A 26,247-nucleotide genomic window follows, 5' to 3' on the forward strand; every position below is an offset into this window, starting at 1 on the left:
AACATGTTGGCAGGGAAAATGATGTTGGCAGCCAAATGCCATGAAATGCCATGCACTTGCATAAAGTGAGAAAACATGTCCATTTAGTAAATCAGTACTGTTGGCACTAGATTGAATCTTGCCCTGGGGCTTTTGTACATGAGAATTGTACAAAAACTTAAATGTGTGATGTTTTGTCCTGCCCTGTTTCCAATTGTGCTGTCACACACAACAAACAGAATTTAAAGCGTGACTAAATAAGCCAGTGTACTGGTATTAGAGGTGATGAATCGCTGTCAAAGCAGTGAGGGGTCATGCTGATTTAATATACCAGACAGAGGCTTTGTTAACTGAATGTTGCTTGATTTTTTTCTTCCTAATTATGCCAAACGTGTCAGTATTGCTCTGAAAACCATTTCTGCTTTGCAACTGAAACAAATAGATGCATTTGCCAGGATTTCTCATGATTTAGTATGTTTGAACAGCCTGCCCACAGCCATGCTAGACAAATAGTATTAGACTTTTGTTAGTCAAAGACAATTATCAAACCTCAACAAGATATAAGCAGTCTTATTGCATGTATTTGATTGTATGCTTTGACTTTGTTTAATAATTTAATTACATGTGCCATTTCTGGAAATCACCTCTGATTTTTTCTGCCAGGCATTCATGGTATTTTCTTCTCTTTTACCTTTTTAGAATTATATGATTCCCCTGAAGCAAGTGTTAACACCACAGGACATGGAGACCATATTTGTGAATTTAGAGGTGAGTGATCATTTACTACTCTATTTTACATTTACAGCCTAAAAAATATTTTATGTTTATTTTTTCCCAAAATATGTTTATTAACAATCACTGTGAACTGTATGTTACTCATATTTTTGTAGTAGCTTAAATGTTGAATTTACTGATTATAGTTATGTATTTGTTTACTTAAAAAAAATACAAAGTACATTTATTTTTTTATTGCTATATATATACTGTATATATACTGCATATATATTCAGACACTGGACTGTCAAATTAGCTCAATGAGCTGGCTATGTTAAGTAATTGAAATGGCATAAATGGTAAAAATTTAAATAGGAAAAAAGCTTGTGTCTGACAACAAATTAATAATTCTGAGAGGGCAAAAGTATGGAACAACAAATTAATAAATATTGCTTGGGTGGCAATTTTTGACCATTTCTCCACAGGACATCATCAAGGTCCATTTTGCTCTGCTGAGGGCCATTGACCTGGCCATGGTGATTGGGGGCAGTGGCCTGGGAAAGATCTTTCTGGACTTCAAGGAGAGGTCAGTACCTTCATGGAGTATTTTGGTTTATCAGTGTCAGTTTTATTATAACAGCTATCCCTTTTGTCAACACCTTAAGCCTCTGTTGAGCTGAAATGACCTCAAGTGAAGGAGGCAAAGTCTTCCTGCTGTCGCCCACCCCAAAAAAATCCAATTACACCAGCAACGCCTGACCGCAGCAGCCCAGCTATTTTAAAATAAATCCTCATCAGAGCCCACAACCCACAGGGCTTAGAAAGAAAATAGACCTGTCTGTGAGAGTCTGCTGCTTTAGAGCTGAACACTTCCTGTTTTGAGTGCTCTTTTTGTCTCCTGTAGCTGCTGTATCAGAAATCAATAACCAGATAATAGAGAAAGTTTTAGCTACTTTATCCACAATGGATGACAAATACTTGGGGGCTCAAGTAAAATCATAACACCGTTTCATCTATACCTACCAGAGATGGAGAATTTATCTAGCTACTATACAGTCTCTTCTTTTTTACAGTCATTTTTGTATTTCTGTAAAACCCCTAAAAGCTATCATAAAACAGCATGACCCTAAAGTAATAGTAACCCCAAAATGACAACATTGGACCACATTGACTTTACTGATTGGAAAAAACAAAAAACAAACCTTGAGACACTTTTTAAAATATATTCTCTTGTGTATCCATTAATAGTGTACTCTCACTTACAAAGCAGACAATATTAAGATTCAGATGAGCCACTTTTACTCTCTCTGAAGTTTGAATCTGTGCAGCTGTACCTGGTGTACATCAGGTCACTGGTCTAGGACCACTGCTGATTCAGCTCACTAATGTACAATTTCCCTGCAGTTCCCTTTTTATTGAGAAACACTGAAGACTAACTAAATGACAGGTCCTATAACAAGTAGCTTTATTCTAGTAATGCTACAGTACATTAAACTCTGTGTTATCAGGCATTACTGAGACCCTCTGAATCCATATTTTATTGTGTAAGAGTTCTGCTCTTGCTGTGCTCAGCACAATAGCTGTTTTTTGTCCCATCTGGGACCTACTTAATAAAACCAAGTAGGTGTAACACAAAATGATGACCTTACTGCAATCAGAGTGCATGCTTTCTCAGAGATGAGAACTTTGGTCTAGTGTTCTGGTTTATTAAGCAACCACATAACCTTGCAGTAATATCTTAGGAATGAACGTTGCTACAATTCTTGGAACATGATCTCCAAGTGTTATCCACTTGATAACACTTATGAACTTCAAGAGTGTTATCAGATAACAAGGTTATAAAAATCCTTTTTGTTATACATGCAGATTTTGAGGAAGTTAATGTTCTAGACTTTCAGCAACTTTACTTGTGACCCTAGTCAGTTCATAGCATACATTTTTTAGCCTTTTAGAATCACAAACATTATTTAAGACTTGCACCAGATGTAATTTAAGTCTGATATTAGTGTATATTAACTAGGGTTTGAAATAGACATTTGTTGAATGTGTAGATAGTAAACTCCAAGCACAAATGGGATTAGCACAAAATGACATCACTGGCTCATGGCTGATTAGTTCAGCATCATGTGGCAGTCACCAAGCTTTTACTCAACTCAACCTTATGTTGTCCAAAACCTAAATGACAAGAAGACGTTGCAGAACAATACAGCTTTGGAAAGTCAGGTTTGGAGTGACATAAGGCTGAGTTGAGTACTGTAAACGATGAGATCATTTTAATTTTTGGGTAACTTTCCCTTTAAGGGTACTAAGTATGGTTTGCTTCTAATTATCAGTTTTGTTCATAATCAAATGTATCATTATTTGCTTTATATTAGTAACTTGTATTGCCTTAATGTTCAAGATACTCTGTTTATTTCATGTTGACTTTAAAGTACTCAGAATGCCCTTTATAGCAGCCACTTGTTCTAATGCACATTAAAGACTTTGTTTCTCTTTTAATTTCCTCTCTGCTGTAGACATCTAATTTAACCTCCGCTTGAGTACTTCCATAGATATCTTATCTCTCCGGTGGGTAAATAACTTCTCCCAGTGAGAATTACTGTATAGACTCTTGCGAGAGGAACTGAGACTTTGTTTTGCATTAGATTAATTTAATACAGCAGCTGCGGAGGGCATTTGCATTTTCACAGGGAAAGGCTCTACATTACTGTGGTGTAGGTAATGATAATCAGAGGTTTGTTTTCGGTAATGACAGCACACTCTGACAAAATTCAAAATGTTCTGTAAAATCCAAATGTTTTTTTAAGCCCCATTAACTGAAGCAGACCCAGTCCGAATTTTTATGTGCTTATTTACAGTTGTTCGAGTTGGTGACAGGGATCGATCGCTTCCAAAAATAAAGCATGGAAAATAATAGAGATTGAGGAGACAGCCCTATTGTTTCCATTTGTCAGTTTGCATAGGTAATTGGCCCATTACAAGGCTCTTTCCTTAGCCCAGCGGGCAACATCACACAGAGTCGGTGTGACAGCACCGCCTCTCTCGCCCACATTCTTTTGTTTATGTAATTCTGAGCCTGTCATCTCATTGAGCCAGTATTCCGTGGGTGCTTGCACTTTGGCATGACATTGCAGTAGTGTGGCCCTGTTCTGACACGCATGGCCATTTCATTATGCCTTAACACTGGACATTCTTGCTGTCTTCTTGATTTTACTTATTTTCTTCACCTGTTTGCTTGTCTGTATTGCGCACCACCATCAATAGTCTTATCTCATGCTCAATAACTGTCAGTTAATTTTCAGACAGTCTCAAAATATGGTTGACACTTTGCATGAAATGCCAGTTGAATAGCTAAATCGTTGTTGTTTTTCTCTTTCTAATAATAAAAATTAAGAAAATATTTGCGCATGAGAAAGAAGGCGGCTTTTATAAAAAAATGTCCTCACAATAAAATCTGACAGGATATATTTACATTTGGTGGCATTACCCATTAAATAACAATGAGTATTTTTGGCAAATTATTCATTTCATTAAAGAAGGGCTGTGTCATTTGCCTTTGCAATTTTTCATCTGATTGGCATGTTTCTATTTTTCATGGGATGAACAGTCCCTCTCCCTTTCCTCTCAACAAAGAGAGAAATGGCCAGGGGATTTGGCTGCTGTGCTGCTGCTGTTTTCCACACCTCTGTCTATTTCTCCAAAAGCCCAGCTGCTTAATTAATTTTGTTATCTCCACTTGTAAGTCCCTGCAACCTTTTGCAGTGTTGTTTTGCATAGAATGAAATAAATGAGAAGCCTTTCAGAAGCTGTTTACACTGTGAAGGGCATATTGAAGAGCCAAAATACCATCTTGTTTTAAACAAAATCGGCAAGCTGCTTTCTAAGGCTACGTCCACACGAAGCCGGAGCTTACCCCAATCCAATATTTTTTTCCCTCATTCTAAAAAAAAATTCCCGTCCACACAGCGTCGTATCAAGAAATATCTGAGAGTGCAAAGCAAATCAGTTGTTTACCTGTTATAGAGGTCGTTAAAGTCTCAAATGGATTTTTTTAGGGTTATTTCCAAACTAATTTATGTGATAGTGCTGGAATGAGCTCAGAGGTGATGAGGAACATTATTAGTTGGTTTGCGTTGAGATTGAGCCCCTGTTCACTCTGTGCGGGCTGTGTTAGAGTGAAGGTGAGGGGTCTTCAAGGCCTCATGACGAAGACTATTACTTCTCTCACTGGCCTGTCACTTCCACTTTGCTTTGCGTTTTCCTCGCTGGCCTAGGTCTTTTCTTGTGGACAGATAGAATCTGGAAGCAGAGCGTCTATACCAAATTGTATTTTCTGTGAAATAGCATGCATGACAGCTTTGCCATAATGAGAAAGTTGGTGCAGCTTGTGATAGCACCGGAAGAGAGTTGAATCCAAAGAACATGTGTTTACACGGCCATGGCAAAGGCTTTCACCCTGGGGAATATTCACACACAAGCAACCCAGGGCTTTTTTTCTCTCTCCCTATCTTACCTTCTCAATCACATCTCACCCTCATAGTCTGAAGTGCCAAAAAAGGTGGAAACCAAGAAGAACTTCTAGAGAAGAGCCTGAATAGCCTTGACTGTTTTGCCATTGCAGTTGTCAGGATGCTGCATGTTCAAGGTTAATTGGTGTCATAAAGCCAACGAGACAGTGCCAACACAAATTGCAGCATTTCTTTTCATTTCAACACCTTTCTCTTACAACACTGATGCCTTTGGGGAGGCCAAGTGTTTAGCACTCCAAGCTTGATCAGTCAACAGAATTGGCTTCACAAAGAGCACATTGCTTGAGACTGTACTGCTTATGTGCATTGCTTCTGGTTAACAAGTTTCACTTCTGTCCAATTGCATTTAAATGCACATGATTAATAGGTAATTAAAGAGTGATCTCCACTGCACACTAATGTAAGTCCTGAGTACAACCCTGAATGAAAGAGCATTTGCAGCCTTCCTTAACAAATCTGCTCACTGGATGTGTAAGCTATTATCTTTAGAATCGGAAGTGTATCACTATATTGAATCAGTGAATTAGGCCTTAAAGTGACAGCAGCCTAATAACCTGCTGCTCTCTGTGTCATTCATGTTAATTAACAAAAGGCAGAGATCAATTCAATTCAAGTTTATTTGTATAGCGCTTTTTACAATACAAATCATTACAAAGCAACTTTACAGAAAATTATGTTTCTACAATATTTAGTAATAGCTTATAAGTGGTGACTGTCAGTTTGTGCACGTATGACAGGATTTGTAGAAAAATGTATACAAGTAGTCAGCCAGATGATGAACATTATTAATATTATTAATAATTAATAATTATTATATGATGCAGGCACACTTGTAGCAATATTTGTTAGTTCTGTTGTTGATTCAGGGTTAACATCATCTGGGGTCCTCTGAGGGTCAGCATCATCTAGTTCCTAAATCCTAAATCATATGTAGCGCTCCCCTCAGACGGGATATTATTGAGGGCAGGGCTTTTGGGTTCTTTTAATGTATTTATTAAATGTGTTTTAACCCTGATTAACTCAGTTTTAAATGTTATCTTGGATCTCTCTTTTACAGTACACACCAGAAATGTTTTTATAACTAACTTATGAATTCACAGCTCTTAAGTTATAGTTTTAATAAAGATTTTAACCCGGGTGTTCAATTCAATTCAATTCAAGTTTATTTGTATAGCGCTTTTTACAATACAAATCGTTACAAAGCAACTTTACAGAAAATTATGTTTCTACAATATTTAGTAGTAGCTAGTAGTTTGTGCACGTTTGACAGGATTTTAGAAAAAGAAAAATAATAATAATAATACAAGACGTAGTCAGCTAGATGATGAACTATCAATATTATTAATTAATAGTAATTATATGATGCAGTCACACATGTAGCAATAATTGTTAGTTCTGTTTGTTGATTCAAGGTTAGGATCATCTGGGGTCCTCTGAGGGTCAGCATCATCTCTTCTCAGGTGTTCTGGATGCAGACTGGAGCTTGTGTAAATCCTAGTTACCACGGGATGTAAATCCCGTGGCAAAATATAGAAACAAAATAGAGACATCATTAGCATAGCTGCTGATCCAACAAAGTAAAATTAGTTTAACCCAAGCTAAAGAATAAAAATGCAGATGCAACTACACTCACAATTTAAGAGATACATTATTCGAATGGTTGGCGAAAGAGATGCGTTTTTAATCTAGATTTAAACAGAGAGAGTGTGTCTGAACTAGAGGTCTTCACGGGTCCAAAAATTCGTGCCCGAACCCGAAAGAGACCCGTAATGTACTACACCGAACCGACCCGTACCCGTCTAATATTTCAAAAACTGGACCCGGACCCGTGTAGATCAGAGAAATGCCTACCAGGACCCGACCCGGACCCGTATATTATTTAAAATCTGGACCCGAACCCGCCGGGAAGACACAGACCCGACTGGACCCGACGTTCACATATTCCACCTTAAATTACTATTACAAGTCAATAAACCTGTTGCGAAAAATAAAGCTTTTTGTCTTACCTAATTTAAAGAGGCGTAGTATCTCTTCCTTGTACCTGCCTGTGATGCATTAATCCTCCGACAAGAAAGTTATTCATGTTATTCCTCTCGTTATTCCAAGTCCAAGCTGAATCCACTCATTATTTCAGCTTAAAAATCCACTTGATGTCACGGTGACGGATGACAAATCCTACTGTGCACATGTACATTCTGACTCGAGTTAACTCGCATAACTTCGACTCTTTGCCCTTTTGAACTATAATAACGATAGCTCGTACAATGCCATGGCTGCTGACGTTATTTATTTGCTATCATCTGATCTCTGTGCTCTCTGCTCTGCATCGAGTCTGAATCTAACCACTAAAACTTTAAGATTAAACGGTTTATTTATAATATTATAAAAATGGGAGAAAATGTAAAACGCGGTTTGGCGGTCGAAGTGTCCCTCACTGGTTGCCATATAAACATGAAACGCGATCGAGACTGCACATGCGTGCTAGCTGTATCAACCTAAAATGCTTTAACGCAATTTGAGCGTCATAGAAAACATTAATGTGACAGTTCACCTCAGATTGTGTTGCTGATTTGAAATATATTAAATATGAGTGTGTCAAGTCTTTAAGCATTAATACCGTGCGCGCTCTGCTTCTAAAAGCAGAGAGAGAGAGAGAGAGATCGATCACTTTTTTTGGCTCACTCTTTTCTTTTCCTAATTTTACAAGTTGCAAGTTACAAAAAACACAAGCAGTCTTTGATCACGGCCGGGTGTTCTCCGAGTCCGATGATTCCGATCGCACGGGTATTACACACAATGTTAAACAGACCCGGGACCCGAGGTAATAGTTTCGGACCCGACCCGGACCCGGCTGATGATTTAAAATATAGACCCGAACCCGTACGGGTCCCGGGTCGGGTCCGGGGTCGACGGGTCTCGGGTGCACTGTGAAGACCTCTAGTCTGAACCCCGAACATTATCAGGAAGGCTATTCCAGAGTTTGGGAGCCAAATGTGAAAAAGCTCTACCTCCTTTAGTGGACTTTGCTATCCTAGGAACTACCAAAAGTCCAGCGTTTTGTGACCTTAGGGTGCGTGATGGGTTGTAGCGTGGTAGAAGGCTAGTTAGGTACGCAGGAGCTAAACCATTTAGGGCCTTATAGGTAAGTAATGATAATTTGTAACTGATACGGAACTTAATAGGTAGCCAGTGCAGAGACTGTAAAATTGGGGTAATATGATCATATTTTCTTGACCTGGTAAGGACTCTAGCTGCTGCATTTTGGACTACCTGTAGCTTGTTTATTGACGAAGCAGGACAACCACCTAGAAGTGCATTACAATAGTCCAGTCTAGAGGTCATGAATGCATGAACTAGCTTTTCTGCATCAGAAACAGATAACATGTTTCGTAGCTTGGCAATGTTTCTAAGATGGAAGAATGCGGTTTTTGTAACATTGGAAATATGATTTTCAAAAGACAAATTGCTGTCCAATATAACACCCAGATTTCTGACTGTAGAGGAAGTAACAGTACATCCGTCTAGTTACAGATTGTAATCTACAAGATTCTGTGTGGTGTTTTTTGGTCCAATAATTAATATCTCTGTCTTATCCGAATTTAATTGGAGAAAATTATTTGTCATCAAATATTTTACATTTTTAACACACTCTGTTAGCTTAGATAATTTAGAGGTTTCATCTGGTCTCGTTGAGATATATAGCTGAGTATCATCAGCATAACAGTGGAAGCTAATTCAGTATTTTCTAATAATATTACCAAGGGGCAACATGTATATTGAAAATAGAAGGGGACCTAGGACGGATCCTTGTGGCACTCCATATTTTACTGATGATAAATGAGATGACACCCCATTTAAGTAAACGAAATGGTAGCGATCGGACAGGTAGGATCTAAACCATCTTAGAGCCTGCCCTTGAATACCTGTATAGTTTTGTAATCGATCTATGAGTATGTCATGATCTATGGTGTCGAACGCAGCACTAAGATCAAGTAAAACTAGAAATGAGATGCAGCCTTGATCTGACGCAAGAAGCAGGTCATTTGTAATTTTAACAAGTGCAGTTTCTGTGCTATGGTGGGGCCTGAAACCTGACTGAAATTATTCATACAGATCATTCACTGCTCTTGACTATATAACTGTTGTAGGTTTAGAAATCTATATTTAATTTATACAGTGAGAACTATGCACTTTTATTTTACATTTGATTATTCAGTTTCTGAATACTGCTGTTAGAAATACCTGGAAAAACTTTTTTGATCATCCCAGAATTGTTCAGGATTCTGTTATATCCCTAGTAAAAACAGTGATGTTGTAAAAATGTATGGTTTTCTGTTTTATTTTATTTGATAGCAAAGCTGAATGTTGAGCCATGATACTTTGTTAAAAAAAAATTTTAAACAAAAAAGTTAAACAAATACAACAATATGACATTTTTTAACAATGTAATTTGAAATGTAAAAGTTTGATGCATTTAATACATTTTAAAGATAAAGAATTCACTTAACGTGAAGATTTTAGTTCCATTATTCTTGCATTGTTTGAAGTGTCCTACATAAAGCACCGTCTCTCCCTCGCAGTCCTTTTTACAAGGCACCTGAAACATTTAATCTGGAAATTGCCTTGTAAAGAAGACCTTCATGTTCAATTATGCCTGTGACATCTGTTATTACAGCTAATTCCCGACACCTGCTCCCGCATTTTCAATATGCAGTTAAATGTGCATTTTGGCTCATAATTGAGTGGGGCTGCCATTAATCTCCATCAGTCCATTTCCATGAGGAGCCAAGTCGTGTCTCTTGTTCCAGATTAGCCTTTAATCAGGCCTGCTTAGTCCAAGGGCACGGAGGCCCAGGCATTGAGCAGAGCAGCAGGGGAGCACACTTTTCAGCCCAAGACTACAGTTTTAGTTTCGTACTCTGTATAGTAACAGATTTTAACGGGTGCTCGTGTGTCAACATAAAGAGGTGAGACTGAATTAGAGGCCATCAACAGATGGATCACAGACCACACTTAATGAGCTGGATTTGAGTTGATCCTCATCTTTTGATTCATTCGACCTTACCCAGATGTATTTTTCTTTAGAGGATAATCCAGATTGGATATGGATAAAATTTTTCTTGCTTTGATCAGACCACTTTTCTTTCCAGATTTTCTCTTTCTTATTTGGGATTCTATGGGATTACTATTTCATTCGTCATTCTTTCATGATCAAGGATAACTAAGCAATAATTATATATTATAAATTGAAATTGTCTTAACCAAGACCACAGTTAAGAGGCAGGCAAGCTGAGAGTATCCAAGGGTTTGAGCTTGCCAATTCTGCCAGTGTCCTACTTAAATCAGAAGCAGAAATCTGTGCCACACGTGGGGCCATCATCCAGACGACATGACTTTGAGCTGCTTCCAGAATGTGCTGATCACTATCAGGAGTCCATTGTGAAATGTAATAAATGTGTCTTGACGTTCTCAGAGGCCTAAATTAATTTGTACACAATCCAGAATCCACAACATGCTTCACTCAGATTAATTAGATAAAGAGAGCACAACAGATGTAGCTCTATTTTAAAATTATATAACACTATTTGTTCATGACTTGTAGCTCAGATTATTATTACTATTATTATTATTTTAATGGTTTCAAAGATTCAGTTTAAAGTGAAAATAAACTCAAAGATAAAAATTATGTCATTATTTACTGACCAAAACCAAATTACACCAATTACAGTCTTTTGTTTTCCATATAATGAAACTATTCCTTTAATATGTTGAGACTGAGTATTGAATGTCATTGCAAGGTCATGATATCGATCTTTTGATCTTTCTTTTGAAGACTGCTGATCTACGGCCAGTATTGCAGCCATATGGAGAACGCTCAGAAGACACTGGATGAGCTGATTGCCACACGGGAAGATGTCAAGTGTAAAGTGGAGGTATGCTATACAGTCTGGTGTGTGTGTGTGTGTGTGTGTGTGTGTGTGTGTGTATATATATATATATATATACATACATATATATATATATATATATATATATATATATATATATACATATATATGCTGTACATACATATATACTAGTGGTCAACAGTTTGGAATAATTAAGATTTTTTTACATTTGTTGAAAGAAGTCTCTTATGCTCACCAAGGCTGAATTTATTTGAACAAAACAGTAAAACCAGCAATATTGTGAGATATTATTACAATTTAAAGCAGCTGTTTTCTATTATAAAATATTTATGATGTAATTTCTGTCCATTCTATTCCTGTTATTGCACATATGAATTTTCAGCAGCCATTACTCTGATTGTCAGTGATTGTCAATGATCCTTCAGAAATCATTCTAATATGCTGATTTGGTGTTCAAATCAACATGTACTATTGTCAATGTTGAAAACCATTGTGCTGCTTAACATTTTTGTGGAAACTGTGATACACAACCATTCAAAATTTTAGAGTAAGTTAGAATGTAAAAAAAGATATATATAATTAATACTTTTATTCAGCAATGATCCATTTATATTATTAAAAATTACAATAAAGACATATATTGTTACAAAATATTTCTATTTTAAGTAAATGGCTTTCTTTTGAACTTTCTATCAAATAAAAATATACATATATCTATAAGTACAATAACAATTAATTGTATGAGGAGCAGACCAATATACGTCTCCAGTTTGCTTTTAACTGCTAGGACTTGATCACTGGTCAATGTGAACTGAATCAGATACAGTCTGACTCACAGAACAATTTGTTCATTTAACTGACATTTTTATCTCTCTCATTATTTCAATCTGTTCCAGTCGTGTGGCTTGGAGAAGACTGGATTGGATTAACTTTATAGTTGATGAGTCAAATTCACAACTTTTATGATCCTTTGTTTTCCTTTTTTAAAGTTTGAAAGCTCCAGTACCCATTCATTTTTATTGCATGAAAAACAGCAACCAGGACATTATTTTTTTTTCCTTTTGTGCTCCAAGGCATGTGCATTTGAAACGTGGGTGAATAAATGATGACAAAATGTAATTTTTGAATTACATTGAAATGTCTCTTTAAGTGAATTAATAATGCTCAAAATCAACATGCAGGTCTCACTCACTTAAACTGTACTTCTCATCAGCCAGTGCTGAAGCAGGAACACTGCCTTAAAAAGACTCTTTTAAACAGCTTTCTCCCAGACACTTCTCCAGTGGTCAGCACCAGCACAGTATTCCCTCTGAGCAGACTGCTGTTGACAGTTTTGGGACATGAGCTAATTTTGCTCTCTGTTAATGCTGCTCAGGATGCAAAGACTTCTGGGCTGTTTTTGTGCCTGACAGTCTGAGGCAGTGTGGTTTACTTAATGTCTCCAAAAATAAAGACTGGCAAGAGAAGCCATTATTTCCACACAGGATTAGAGATGAAATCATAGCAACCGCACTTCTGGACGTGCTTGTTGACACACATAAGAAGGGCTCTGTAATCAGGTACAGTCCATTCAATGCGTGGTTATGAGACCTCTTGGATAGAGACAAGTGGCTCTTGTATTGGATTAGTCAGAGATGCTTCATAAGGAGGGACATGGAGTCACTGATAGTCATAGAGATGATGAGCCTCTTCCTTAGTCTATTCTGAATGTCAAGCGTGACATTTGAGCAGTCCGTCCTCCTTGCTTACTTGCCATTTGAGTACAGGAAGATTAAAAAAGGACGGGATTAACAGTGAAAGGTGTTAGAAAAGTGAAGACGACAAATCGTGCAGAGGAAAAGATCATGTCTGTTTGTATACAGTATGCAGTTTATACACATTAGACAAAATGAAATCATTTTTTTTAAATGACCATATTACTGTTTACTTAATAAATGTTTCAGGTCTTATTGTGTGTGTGATTAGGAACTATTGAAGCCTGTTTCCATCTCAGATAATTGTGTTTAAAATATGAAATTAAGGCCATCCTTAAAAATATTCTTGTTTGCCGTAACCCGACCGACCCTGTCAATTTAGCACCGACTCAATTTTTTATTTATTTTTTTGCTTTTAGTCCGACCGACTTGACAATTGTAAATTTGCGTTAAGACTGACCAATAATTTTTTTACTCTTCAAACAACTAATACAAACGCAATAAAAAACTATTATTTATATTTAAGTAAGTATTGTAAATATATAAATTGCCTTGGCCTACATACAAATGAAGGCTATCTTCTTTAATTTAAAAAAAAACCCTTGACGTCATCTGTGTTTACACGGATGTCACACTGTGGCCTGTGCGTTCGCTTCGTCTCATACTCTCACTCACTGTCAGAGTCAACGGTTCGCTCTTGGTAATGATGGCTGCGGCTGCAGTAAACTAAATGTTCGCAGTCACTGTTCAAAGTCATACGGGTTCGGGCACCATAATACATCTAAAAAAATTCATTAAAACAGCTCGACACCGCTTTAACTTGGCACAAAGTTCTGGAAAAACTGTGCCCAGATCTTTTCCCTTCTCCTCTCTAGTCTAAAACCGTGACCGTGTCGACTGTCACTTTATGTTCGAAAATCTATTGCACGAATCAAGCACGAATCAACCAACACAAGTTTCGAAAACGAAAATAAGAAAATGATTTTAAAGACCTTTTCTCGGTGCGTGTCCAGGTGTTTTTTTTTTTTTTTTTTTTTTTTTTTTTTGAACAGGCGTCACACAGCAACTGCAGCTTCGGACAAACACGCATAACAGCAAATAATACTTCTGCACAATGTTTCTCTTTTTACAACAGAAATGTGAATTCAGCCGGTATTCAGTCTCATACAGTTTCGGGCTTGAACCGCCTAGGGCTGTCAAAATAGTTAAAAAACTAAATTCGAATGTTTTACTTAAATATGATCAAAACTCGAATTGTATTCGAATTTTAAATGCATAATTTCAGTTAGGGTGAAGAAAAGCTTTTTCGCTTCTCTTCTGAGGCTCAAAATATTACTGCATGTTTATTCAAAGCATTAGAATACATGACTGTGAAAAAAACAATATTTAAAATAATGTTTATGAACCAATTATTATTAATTAAGTTGCTTAAAGAACTATAAACAAAACAGCATCATGTATGCATGCATTGTTAAATAGTCACACAGGATACATTTTTTTATTTAAAAACATGAGATGCGCAAAATATGTGTTCTGTGTGAACAGCTTGGTTTCAGTTTTGATGTAAACAAGATCTTCTCCACATTGATTTTTTTATTTTTTTTAAGTGGCTTCAACTGGATAGGCTAACATTACCTTATAATGCAATGACACATATATTGTCATCGCATCTCGTGCGCGTACACGAGGTGAAAGATGAGAAAGCAGATACTGCGTGTCGAGCTCGTCCGCCTTTGAAAGTTGTGTAGACACATCTGTGCGCGCAGCGAGATGGAATGGAACACGTACCGGGGCTCATAAGGCAGCTTCCTTAATGCACACCCAAAATTTATATGCGCATTCGAAGGTGGATTTTTATTTTAAATTCGACGAATATTCGAAAAAATATTTTTTTGATAGCCTAAGAAAATCGCCTATGCGATTTTTTTTGTTGTTGTTGAAATTTAATCGTAAACACAGCCATGTTGAAGCCTGCAGTAAATGTTTTGCATTATGGCAGTCCACTCTGCTTATTGTTTTTCGAAAATGTTGCACTCCTGTTTATCATTTTGCACGTAACTTCACGCCAATAAATAATCAGAAATATTAGTCTTTACCAATATATTGAATCTTTACATTCCTCCTGCCTGTTGTCCGTTGATTTACCTATATTTGGTGTTATTTGCGTATAAAACTTTAGACATGCAAAATCGATTTTACAATCGATTCAATGAACACTCGTCACTCAATTCAAACAGGATTTTTTTCACAAAAGTGACAACCCAAGAAAGCAAAGTAAACGTTCTCTCATTTGTAGGTTGCATTGATACGTAGCGGTGGATGCAAGTAAAACAGTACTTCATTTTTTTTCTCACCTGAAATTCATGCAATAAACATGTTTTTGACAAAGATTTAAATTTGTTTGTGGTCTATATAGCCTGCATCAAAATGAGGTTTGCAATGATGCGCCCGAAGGCACAGGTTGAAGACCCAGTCAGTGACGTCATGATATGCTAATTTGTTTAAATTCATACCGACGTCATCACCATCACAAAAATTTACTTTTTTTTTTACATTGAAACTTGAAAAAAATATAGACCGACCTACCGACCTTTTTTTTTTTTAATTACTGTTACTGCAAACCAAAATATTTTTAAGGATGGCCTAAGTCGTATTGTGAGATACAGAGTCACAATTGAAAAAAATAAAGTTTTTATTCATGTTTGTATTTATTTTGGGTGGAAACAGATTTACATAGTATACAGGATTACAAAGAAAAACATGTTTTCATAATCATTAATAAAAATTTGAGGAAAAATATCATTGGCCAATAATATCATAAATCCAGTCAAATCCTAATAGATAAAATCAAGTCTTTTCTTTTATTATTTATTTATTTATTTTGTTGCAAAATATGCCACATTCCAGAAAGTCTTGTCATCTTTAGCAATTATGTCAGTTTAGAATACCACTTCTTTTTTTATTGTGGGCATTATTTGTTCTGAGATTTTTCTTTTAAAAACTGCTGACCTGTTGCTATAATCTTCCTCCACAGGAGTGTACCATGAAAGTCCAGGAGGGGAAGTTCAAACTGCAGGATCTCCTGGTGGTCCCTATGCAGAGGGTCCTCAAATACCACCTTCTGCTTAAGGTGAGAGTCACCATCAACACTACTGTGAGCTGTCATTTAGAGTGTTATAAGAAAAATTCAGATACCTGTTAGGGTTGCCACAGTGAGGAAAATTTCCAACCGGTTAATCGACGTGTGACAACACCGGTAATACCGGTAATACCGGTAATACCGGTATCACCGTGGTGGGGAGAGGGGGGTAAATGCGTGCGCTTTATACTTTCACTTTTGAATTAGCGGCAATTGGCAATTCCGTGTCAATTGCTTGAATGAACAAAAAAATATATATATGATGATATTAAATACAGACCTTTTATTAATATAACGAATACAAAATACCACCATGCATAGACTGAAAAACCTGAAAATCGGCAAACTGTGGACCCAAACAAATAAGAACCATGAACGTTTATTGCCTAGCCAATATTAGAACGGTTTTAAAACGAATAAGAATATAAAATAGGCCTAAATAAATTACACAAACTTTAAATAAGATAAAACCATATAAATAAGAAACGAATGTAAAAGAAAAACTTCCAAAATGACCATAGCCTACATAAATGACAAGTCAGCACTCTAAAAAAATAAAAATAAATACACTTTAATTGGCATTTATTTACAGTGCTTGTGGAGTTTTTCTTTTTGTGGGGCTGCGGCTCGATGTCGGCTTCCTCCTCATTTTGTTCTCTCTCTTCTCTCACGGTGTGCATTGACAGTGCTTTCCTACCGAGGATGACTGTTTCTTCTTCTGTTATCTTCGTGGTCTCTTCAACATTCGGGTCGTGGTCATCATGGTAGCGCGGGTTCAGCAATGTTGTTGCCTGCTTGCTTCTGGCAGAGCTTCATATTTCCCGTCTAAAATAGATATGATTCCGGCTTTCAGGTTGGCTGTCAGTTGTCCATCCTCATCTGATGGGGCCAATGTGTCTTCTTTAGTGAGACAGCACAGGGAGAAGAGATGACGCGGTTATGCTGATCTGTGATGTGTCTCTTGGCACCAAGCATTGATGCTGAATTCAGTTTTTAATTATAGTGCATGCTCTCTTTTAAAATAAATTATTTATTATTATTATTTTTACTTAATTCGAATTAATATTTAAGAAAAAACTAATACTTTAAAGATATCAAAATGATGGTGGGGACGGTGTCATGGTGGGTAAGTGATGTAACCAGTGTTGCGGCTTAAAACCGGTAACACCGTCAACATTGTCGTTCGCGGCAAGCCTGGTACCTGTTCATCTTACATTTATTTTGTTTTCGGTTTAAAGTTTGAAACAGCAGAACGACAGTACCTTGTGAACCCCCAAATCCTATTAAACATTCAGATCATTTTACCTCATCCAACAAGACCCATGTGGATCTCCACTCTGCTCAGCCACTGCTAATAGAGATCATGTATAAAACAGGATGCCCTGCATGATACAAACCATCATTAATTCACAACACACATTAATAATGGATATGGAAAGAAAGAGTGTGACGTTTGACAGACAGCCAGGATACAGCGGAGAGGTAAGTGAGCACTGGGAGGTGGATAAAGTGTCACTGTTTAAATCAGTCATGCTTAAATCATATTATCCACTGCCCATTTCATACACTCAACCCAGGGAGTGTTGCTGTGTGTGAGTTGTGCTTTAGATGGCATATGCTTGTTCTGAAAATGTTTGCTAAAACAAACAAGACCTCATTCCTTTGGGGAAATCCTCATTTGTTTTCCATTAAGTTTTTTAGAATTATAATTATTTATCATATTATTTATCTGATACATGTAGCCTATGTATGTGTGTGTGTGTGTGTGTGTGTTTATATATTCATAGTTCATTTGCTGTTGTAGGATATAAGGACTGAAAAATTTTGGGAGAAGTGATACAGTAGAAGTGCTTTAAAAGCATTCAACAATATGACACATTATTTCAACAATACTATTACAAGCATTCAATCAAGCATTTAACAGCCGTGTGGTATAATTGTTTTTCTCGATATGTGTGTGTATATACAGTACAGACCAAAAGTTTGGACACACCTTCTCATTCAAAGAGTTTTCTTTATGTTCATGACTTTGAAAATTGTAGATTCACACTGAAGGGATCAAAACTATGAATTAACACACGTGGAAATATATATGGAATTATACACATAACAAAAAAGTGTGAAACAACTGAAAATATGTCATATTCTAGGTTCTTCAAAGTAGCCACCTTTTGCTTTGATTACTGCTTTGCACACTCTTGGCATTCTCTTGATGAGCTTCAAGAGGTAGTCACCTGAAATGGTCTTCCAACAGTCTTGAAGGAGTTCCCCGAGAGATGCTTAGCACTTGTTGGCCCTTTTGCCTTCTGTCTGCGGTCCAGCTCACCCCTAAACCATCTCGATTGGGTTCAGGTCCGGTGACTGTGGAGGCCAGGTCATCTGGCGCAGCACCCCATCACTCTCCTTCTTGGTCAAATAGCCTTTGATGCCTTCAGTGTGACTCTACAATGTTCATAGTCATGAAAATAAAGAAAACTCTTTGAATGAGAAGGTGTGTCCAAACTTTTGGTCTGTACTGTACATATATACACAACATTAAAATATTGTATTTTAGAGTGAAGTATCACCATATATAGGTCTTGTGTCAGGCTAAGAATTTGTTATGAAGTTATCATTATGTTGTCTGTCCACAGGAGTTGGTAGGTCACTCTATTGAACGCCCGGAGAGACAGCAGCTTAAAGAGGCACTAGAAGCCATGCAGGTTTGAACTCTTATATGACCGTCATATACACATATTATCCCAATACAGTGTTTGATGTCAACAGTGGGTTTTAATATAATTAAGCCTAGCAGAATGTTTAATGTGTAATCAGTGGCTTGGATATTTTTATCCAGTTTGGAGTGTTTTGACTTTTTCTGTCTATTTGTCTTTGAAGGACCTGGCAATGTACATCAACGAGGTGAAAAGAGACAATGAAACCCTGAAGAAAATAAGTGAATTTCAGAGCTCAATAGAAAATCTAGTAAGTGTTCATGAAGTGCGGTTCTCTGGCATAATCTGAAAAAAATGCAGAAAGAGGATGTACTTTAAAGGTCATTAATAATTATTTTTATGTCCGTTTGATTGAAAGATGTTTGCCTGTACATGAAATTATATGGAAATATATCATTCATATTCACTGGCCTACCTGTTTCTGTTGAGGTACCCATGTAATTATCGATGCTGAGACCTCATAGCTGTTATCAGTATTTCAGCATTTTGGTATGGACTCAACAATAATTCATGGTGGCTTCACGAGGATTGCAAAAATATGGTTTTCCCCCTCTACTGTGTCAAGTGAAAGACTTATGAGGTCTGAGGCTGTGCACTTTTCAGCTTGCTGGCAAATTCCTCTTTATCCCCAAACATTTAATTGTTTACAAGCCTCTACCTGCCCCCGTCTGTCACTTCTGTTCAGTAAAATAAATCCTGAAAGCCTCCAGGCCATGGGCACAGGCAGGATGTGTTTAGGACTGTGTTTGAAGGGAATGAAATCAGTGTATCCTCTCCCAGTAACTAATGTAGGAGTTAGTGTATCTGCTCTGGTTTATTTATGTGAACCCTGTGATGTAGATGATGCCCGTGGCTAAACATCAGAGAGCCAATGAGGCATGCCACTTACAGACAAAAGACATTCACTGTGGTCTTTGCCAGCTGCATGTATGTACAGTTGTATGTATGTAGCATTTATTTGCCAGTAACATCTAATATAATTGCATGAAGTCTTCTTCTTCAAACATACTTCTTCTACAGTATGTTGTTTTCCCCCATTTTGGAACCACAGTTGATACATAAACCTATTTATGTAAAAAGAAAGAAAAAAATACAGCAACAGTATGGAGCTACATAATAATGAGGTATTTTGCAATAAAGAACTCTTTTGATATTTTTTCTCACACAAAAATTATCTGTAAACAAAATGTTGTGCAAGACAAAAATATTCTACAAAAAAATCTTTGACGTGCTCGTGAAAAAAAAAAAACTTTTAAACCAGACATCAGTGGTTTTGCATGCTAAATCTTTCTTTAGATGTAAAATAAAATTAACTCCCTATAACTATCCATATGGCAGTATTTGAGAATTCTGTTATATTTTTGCAATTCCAATTAATGCATTCAAATGTAACTTATATTTACATGTAATATTCCATATTGCATACAGGAACAATTGATGATTGAATGTATGTAGCAAAGAAATATATAAATTCCTTGAGCCATTATGCCAGTATAAATATAATAACTGTGTTGTGTGTGTGTGTGTGTGTGTGTGTGTGTGTGTGTGTGTGTGTGTGTGTGTGTGTGTGTGTGTGTGTGTGTGTGTGTGCTTGCATCATTCAAAGCAAGTGAAGTTAGAGGAATACGGTAGGCCAAAGATAGACGGAGAGCTTAAAGTGTGCTCTATAGTTAACCGGACCAAACAAGACAGGTACGACTGCACCTTCTTTATATGTTTTCATATGAAATGAGAAGAAATGGCCTTTGACCTGTTCTACTACAAACATATTGTGTTATCTATTTTTCTGTGTTTTCTGTACCTAGATACATCTTCCTATTTGATAAAGTTGTGATTGTTTGCAAGAGGAAAGGTTATAACTATGAGTTAAAAGAGATCATCGAACTTCATTTCTACAAGATGTCTGATGACCCTATGAATAACCGTGACATGAAAAAGGTGAGAGGCCTTTGAATCGCCAGCCATCAGGCCTGTTCCAGAATAATTATTTCTGATTTTATTGATTCTTTCAAATTGATTCAGGCAATGATCTTTATCTATTGCTTGTTAACCTTGCAAAAGCAAATATGATGATCTGATAGTTTGCTCTGTGAATAGCACAGATGGATTGCGTTCATTATACACTTGTCCTTGAGTGTTAAAGCATGATGCTCATAATTTCAACCAATCAGAGATGATGCACTGCCTTCTCCGGTGCTCTAGCATGTGTATGTAAATGCAGAGAAGCCAATGCATTCTCCATGAATCTAACAATCAGGAATTTTTGCATGTATATGAGAATGCATGTGTAACAGGGTATCTCTCTCTTTCTCTCTCTCTCCTTTTCTCTCTCTGCCTTCAATATCTTTGCATGCCTGCCAGTCGAGTGGAAAAATGGTAAGCTGAATGCTCATGTTCTCTTAGTAATGAGGTGCTGTGATTGTGCCTTTCACTTCTGTGATATTGTGATCTGTTTTCTTTAATCTCAAGAGATCCACAGCAGTTTTAAACTGCCAGAATGTAAACATAGTGTTTACATATTGGCAATTTAGCATTTTTTGTAGAATCTGAAAGTTCCAAGCTATTTTTTACTCGATACAGCTCATTAAAGGTTGAGTTCACCCAAAAAGGCAAATGATCATCATTTACTCACCTTCAAGTTGATCCAAACTTCTATGAATTTCTTTCTTCTGTTGAACACAAAAGAAGATGTTTTGAAGAATGTCAGTAACCAAACAGTTGCCATTAGCCCTGACTTCCATAGGATTTTGACCTACTATAAAAAGTCAGTGGTTGCATTCTTCAAAATATCAGCATAGTGTTCAGCATAAGAAAGAAACATAAGAAAGAATTTGAGGGTGAGTAAATGATGACAGAATTTTCTAGAAAATCCTTCACTAATACTATAGACTAGCAATCAGTAAAAAGAAGGCAGCATTATGTAGGTAAGACTTTTAAAAGGGTACAATCAAAATGTCCCATTCTATTTCAATAAAAAAACTTGTCAACATAGAAATAGAATGTTAAGTGAATTCATGTTGCCTTTTGAAATTAAGTATTTGTAGCATTAGATGCAATGGAAAGGCTAAAAATGCATATACTACATAGACTTAATGAACAATTATAAAACAGTACATATGGTTATGTGAACAACCCCTAACACATTTTCAAACCATTCTCTCTCTCTCCCTCTCTCCCTCTCTCCCTCTCTCCCTCTCCCTCTCCCTCTCTCCCTCTCCCTCTCTCTCTCTCTCTCTCTCTCTCTCTCCCTCTCTCTCTCTCTCCACCCATAGTGGTCCTATGGCTTCTACCTGATCCATCTGCAGGGGAAACAGGGCTTTCAGTTTTTCTGCAAGACAGAGGACACCAAGCGCAAGTGGATGGAGCAGTTTGAAATGGCCATGTATGTTAGAACCACATCAGTATCAAAATTACACAGTATTTTGATTGCCATATCACGTGTTGATTATTAATCCATGCAGGTCAAACATCAAACCTGAAAGAGCCACTGCCAACCAGCACAACTTCCAAATGCACACGTTTGAAAAAAATACCAACTGCAGAGCCTGTAAAATGCTGCTGAGGTGAGGGCTCACACGCACAAACAAGGCAACGCAATGGACTGAGACGGGATTCAACCCATGTTACTAGGCTACTGGTCTGACCTCTATTACATGACCTGCTTCACTGATTGGCTGTATTGACTTGTGTGAAATCATAGTGTACTGACCTTAATTTTCCACTCTGCAGCACAGGTCAGCTTGCACAATGGCTGCTAATTATAACAGCTTTGTATTTCTGTGTGCAAACTGGCCAGGGATTAGTTTGGATGTTGAATGTTCTCGCTTAGTTGTGCTGACATATGAAGTCACATGGGGTGATTGTTGTGGTTGTATTAATGCATGATAGGTTGGCTTCCAAAGCCAAGCATCACTGTTACAGTAGCTCATGCCTAGATTTTGAACAAGCAACATATTTCATTGTGTAACATGACACACCGTGTGTGATATGGACATTAATGATGCCTGAAATTGTGTGGCTTGTTAAATTCTAAAGAATTAAATCCATGATTTTGGACCCATCAATGATAAAAAGCTAAAAAATCATAGACTTACCTTAAAGTCAGGACCAGAACATCATAGACATTTCAAATAGCATCCTTAGGACTGACTGTTCGTACTATCAAGTGATAAAATCTGTTTCAGGCAGTATTGTCGATATCTAATGTATCTGTTATAGCAATGATGTAAACATATGCACAAAGCGACTTTTTTCGGAAAACAGCTTGGAATCAGCATTGACCAAGAAGATGTAAAACTAGAATGTTTAGTGAAAGTTACATTATTTTGTTGCTGTTCAAAAATAAAGTCTGATTCTTTCTGCATGTCTGAACATAGAGACTTGGTAGAGGGCTTTCTTTTGATAAGGACCAGTAAGCAGTATCCCAGAACACCTCCGTAACTTAGCAATGCTTTGACAACTACTTACTGTACAACACCCAAGCAACATAGTGCTGGGTTATGCATGGGCGAGCATCATTCAAAACCATAACGAAATCTAGTTTGGGTGAATTTGAACTTCAGTAGGACCTCAGGGAATGAAGACATATTGTCATGTTATATTGACAATCTCTTTCTATCATTCTTTATTTAGGGGTATTTTCTACCAGGGATACTACTGTTCACTCTGTGGGACTGGTGTCCATAAGGAGTGTCTGGAGGTCATTACCATCTGCAAAATAAGTGAGTCTCTAACAGAAAGCTGCTTCTCAAAGCTTTGTTTACACTATTGCCCTAATTAAAGCGATCAAACCACTGACATGCTCTCTCTCTCTCTTTCATTATTATTTCAGGTCCTCATGATTCGGTGAGTTTTTAGTGGCCTGTATTAATAAACTTCCATCTCGCAGATAAATAACTCTACCTCTATCATTGACTTTTACTTCTTAAAGTTTGTCCTCAATTTTGAAAAACACTTCAGGGATGTCTTAAATTATGCCTGATCTGCTTATATAAAAACTGTGTTACACTTTGAAGTGCATTAAATCATAAATCCCCCTCTGTCTTTAACAGGAGCTGGGGCTTCCACAGACAGGTAAAAATATATAAGTAAAATTAGATTTTTGTCTGTCTTTCCTGTGATCCTAATGGGGTTATATCAATATGAAAAATGTAGATACTGTGTATGGCTTCAGGCTGTTAAACTGAAATGGACCACATTCAGCAAACAAGCTTTAAAGAATTTATACATCGGCTCTCTGCTGCCATCTAGCATATAATTCACGCATGCAATAAACAGAGTGTGGGTGTGTTCTAAGAATATGAATTATAAGCATCCATTTACTTTGTTCTTTGTGCAGTTATAATGAGCTTTTTTTCCCAATGTGTTCTTAAGGTCCAAAGATGGTGGCCATCAGAAATTACCATGGTACCCCTGCCCCGCAAGGCAAAGTGCCTCTCTGCTTTCAGACAGGAGATAACATTGAGCTCCTGAAGGGAGATCCAGACACATCATGGTGGGAGGTATGTTATAAAATGAAAATTTACCATGTATACACAGATAACCTGTTGGTCAGTTGGCCTGTTTTAGAAATTATAGCATTTTTTTAAATGGTTGAAATTGCAATACATAAACAACAGTCCATTTCTGATGTACCACAATCACAAATCACTAGTCATATTGGAAGTACAGCCAAATCAGCAATACAGTTTCCTAACAGGTAAGAGATATTTATGACAAGTAAATTTCTTTTCTTTTTTCGCACACACCATTGGCAGGTCAGCTTTGAATTCTGGTCATACTAATACAGTTTATGTAGTATAACCTGGTGTCTTGTTTTTTTGTGGCTTGCTATCCGTAATTCATTACCTGTGAATTGTTGCGTTTTCGTCTCAGGGCAAACTCATCCAAACCCAAAAGACTGGCTTTTTCCCCAGTTCCAGTGTGAAACCATGTCTAGACCCTAAGGTACAGGTTCAAGTACAATCAAACAATTTTAACAATTACATTTTCTTAAATTATTCCTAATCTTTCTTTCCTTTCTCTCAAATATATGTATACTAGAATTCTTCACTATAAGAGATTAAACCAGGCCTGGTTGTCTCAAATAATTTTTTGATGGTTTTCTTCTCTACAGCCCTTCCAGTCATTTTCCAGCCGTCAGTCCTCCAGAGAGACGGATTACTATGTTTATCCCTGGTATTCCATTCTGCTTTAGAACACGCTGATTTTTCCATTCTTACTCCTTACATTACCAAGATACTACATGATTTGGTTTCTTTGTAATACACTGTTCACATCTCATATTATATATTATATTCATACTACATATTATATTTAATAATATAATTAGCTATGCTACTATTTTTTGACCTAGTGAAATTTGCATGGAATTACATGTGTCATAATTTGAATCATTTGCGATGATTGATTAGCTTTAGGCTAATTATGAGGCTTGTTAAGTCTTTATTGTCTTTTAATGAGGTAACGACCTCTGTGAGAGATGCTATAATGATGTACAGGGTATTGTGCGGGCTCGTGAATAAGGTGTGTTTTCCCTGTGGGCTTCAGGTTTGCAGGAAACATGGAACGACAGCAGGCCGACAACTTGCTTAAGTCTCACAGCAGCGGCACCTTTCTGATCCGAGAGAGGACGGCAGAAGCAGAGAGATTCGCAATCAGCATCAAGTGAGTGTTATGGGGAAGGCATGTCTGTCTGTCTTTAAGTATTTTGTCATTCACCATTGATATGTGTCTTTTAACAGGTTTAATGATGAAGTGAAGCATATTAAAGTTATTGAGAAAGACAACTGGATTCACATCACAGAGGCAAAGAAGTTTGAAAGCCTCCTGGTAAGAGAGTTTGCAATTAAAAGTATTATGGGATTTTATTATGCTTGCATGGTGAAGACTGCACAATTAATTCACTTTACACAATTCACTTGAAGCACATAACATACTGATTTATTTAAAATTTTTACTTTGTAGATATCTTCTCTTAGTGTCAATACATATACACACTACCATTCAAAAGCAAGGGTCTGCAAGATATTTTTTGTAAATAACATTTATTCTGCAAGCACACATTAATTTGATCAAAAATGACTTCATATTGTTAGAAAATAAACAATATTTCAAATAAATGCTCTTCTTTTGAACTTTCTATTCATCAAATAATTTGGAAATAAAAATATAGTATTGTTTCCACAAAAATATTTAGCATCACAACAGTTTTCAACATTGATAATAATAAGAAATGTTTCTTGAGCACTATATCAGCATATCAGAATGATTTCTGAAGGATCATGTGCAATCACATAAATAAAATACATTGAAATAGAAAGCAGTTATTTTAAATTGTAATGATATTTCACAATATTATTTGCTGTTTTTTATTTTTTATTATTATTAATTAAATGCAGCTAGGGTGAACATAATAAACAAAAAAACAACAAAAAAAATTGTTTAAAAATCATACTCACCAAACCTTTTAACAGTAATGATTTTGTGTATTCATGAAAATCTACAAACAGTGATAATGTTATTGAAACATTTGCATACTAAATTGTAATGGTCTTCATTCTTGCATTT

At 36.7% G+C, this 26,247-nt stretch overlaps 1 protein-coding gene across 1 annotated transcript in view; it reads left to right on the top strand.

Moving 5' to 3' along the window:
* LOC132130780 (guanine nucleotide exchange factor VAV2-like) overlaps positions 1–26,247 on the top strand; it is a 226,896-nt gene that overhangs the window by 194,562 nt on the left and 6,087 nt on the right. The window contains 17 exon segments of the mRNA XM_059542587.1: positions 679–747; positions 1,179–1,279; positions 11,056–11,155; positions 15,860–15,955; positions 18,598–18,666; positions 18,842–18,928; positions 20,285–20,370; positions 20,484–20,616; positions 21,040–21,054; positions 21,951–22,060; positions 22,140–22,241; positions 23,311–23,403; positions 24,017–24,179; positions 24,553–24,624; positions 24,794–24,855; positions 25,228–25,344; positions 25,422–25,509. Of these exon segments, the coding sequence (XP_059398570.1) occupies positions 679–747; positions 1,179–1,279; positions 11,056–11,155; positions 15,860–15,955; positions 18,598–18,666; positions 18,842–18,928; positions 20,285–20,370; positions 20,484–20,616; positions 21,040–21,054; positions 21,951–22,060; positions 22,140–22,241; positions 23,311–23,403; positions 24,017–24,179; positions 24,553–24,624; positions 24,794–24,855; positions 25,228–25,344; positions 25,422–25,509 (1,563 nt within the window).

The sequence above is a fragment of the Carassius carassius genome, chromosome 47, assembly GCF_963082965.1.
Source record: "Carassius carassius chromosome 47, fCarCar2.1, whole genome shotgun sequence".
In the NCBI taxonomy this organism is placed as follows: Eukaryota; Metazoa; Chordata; class Actinopteri; order Cypriniformes; family Cyprinidae; genus Carassius; species Carassius carassius.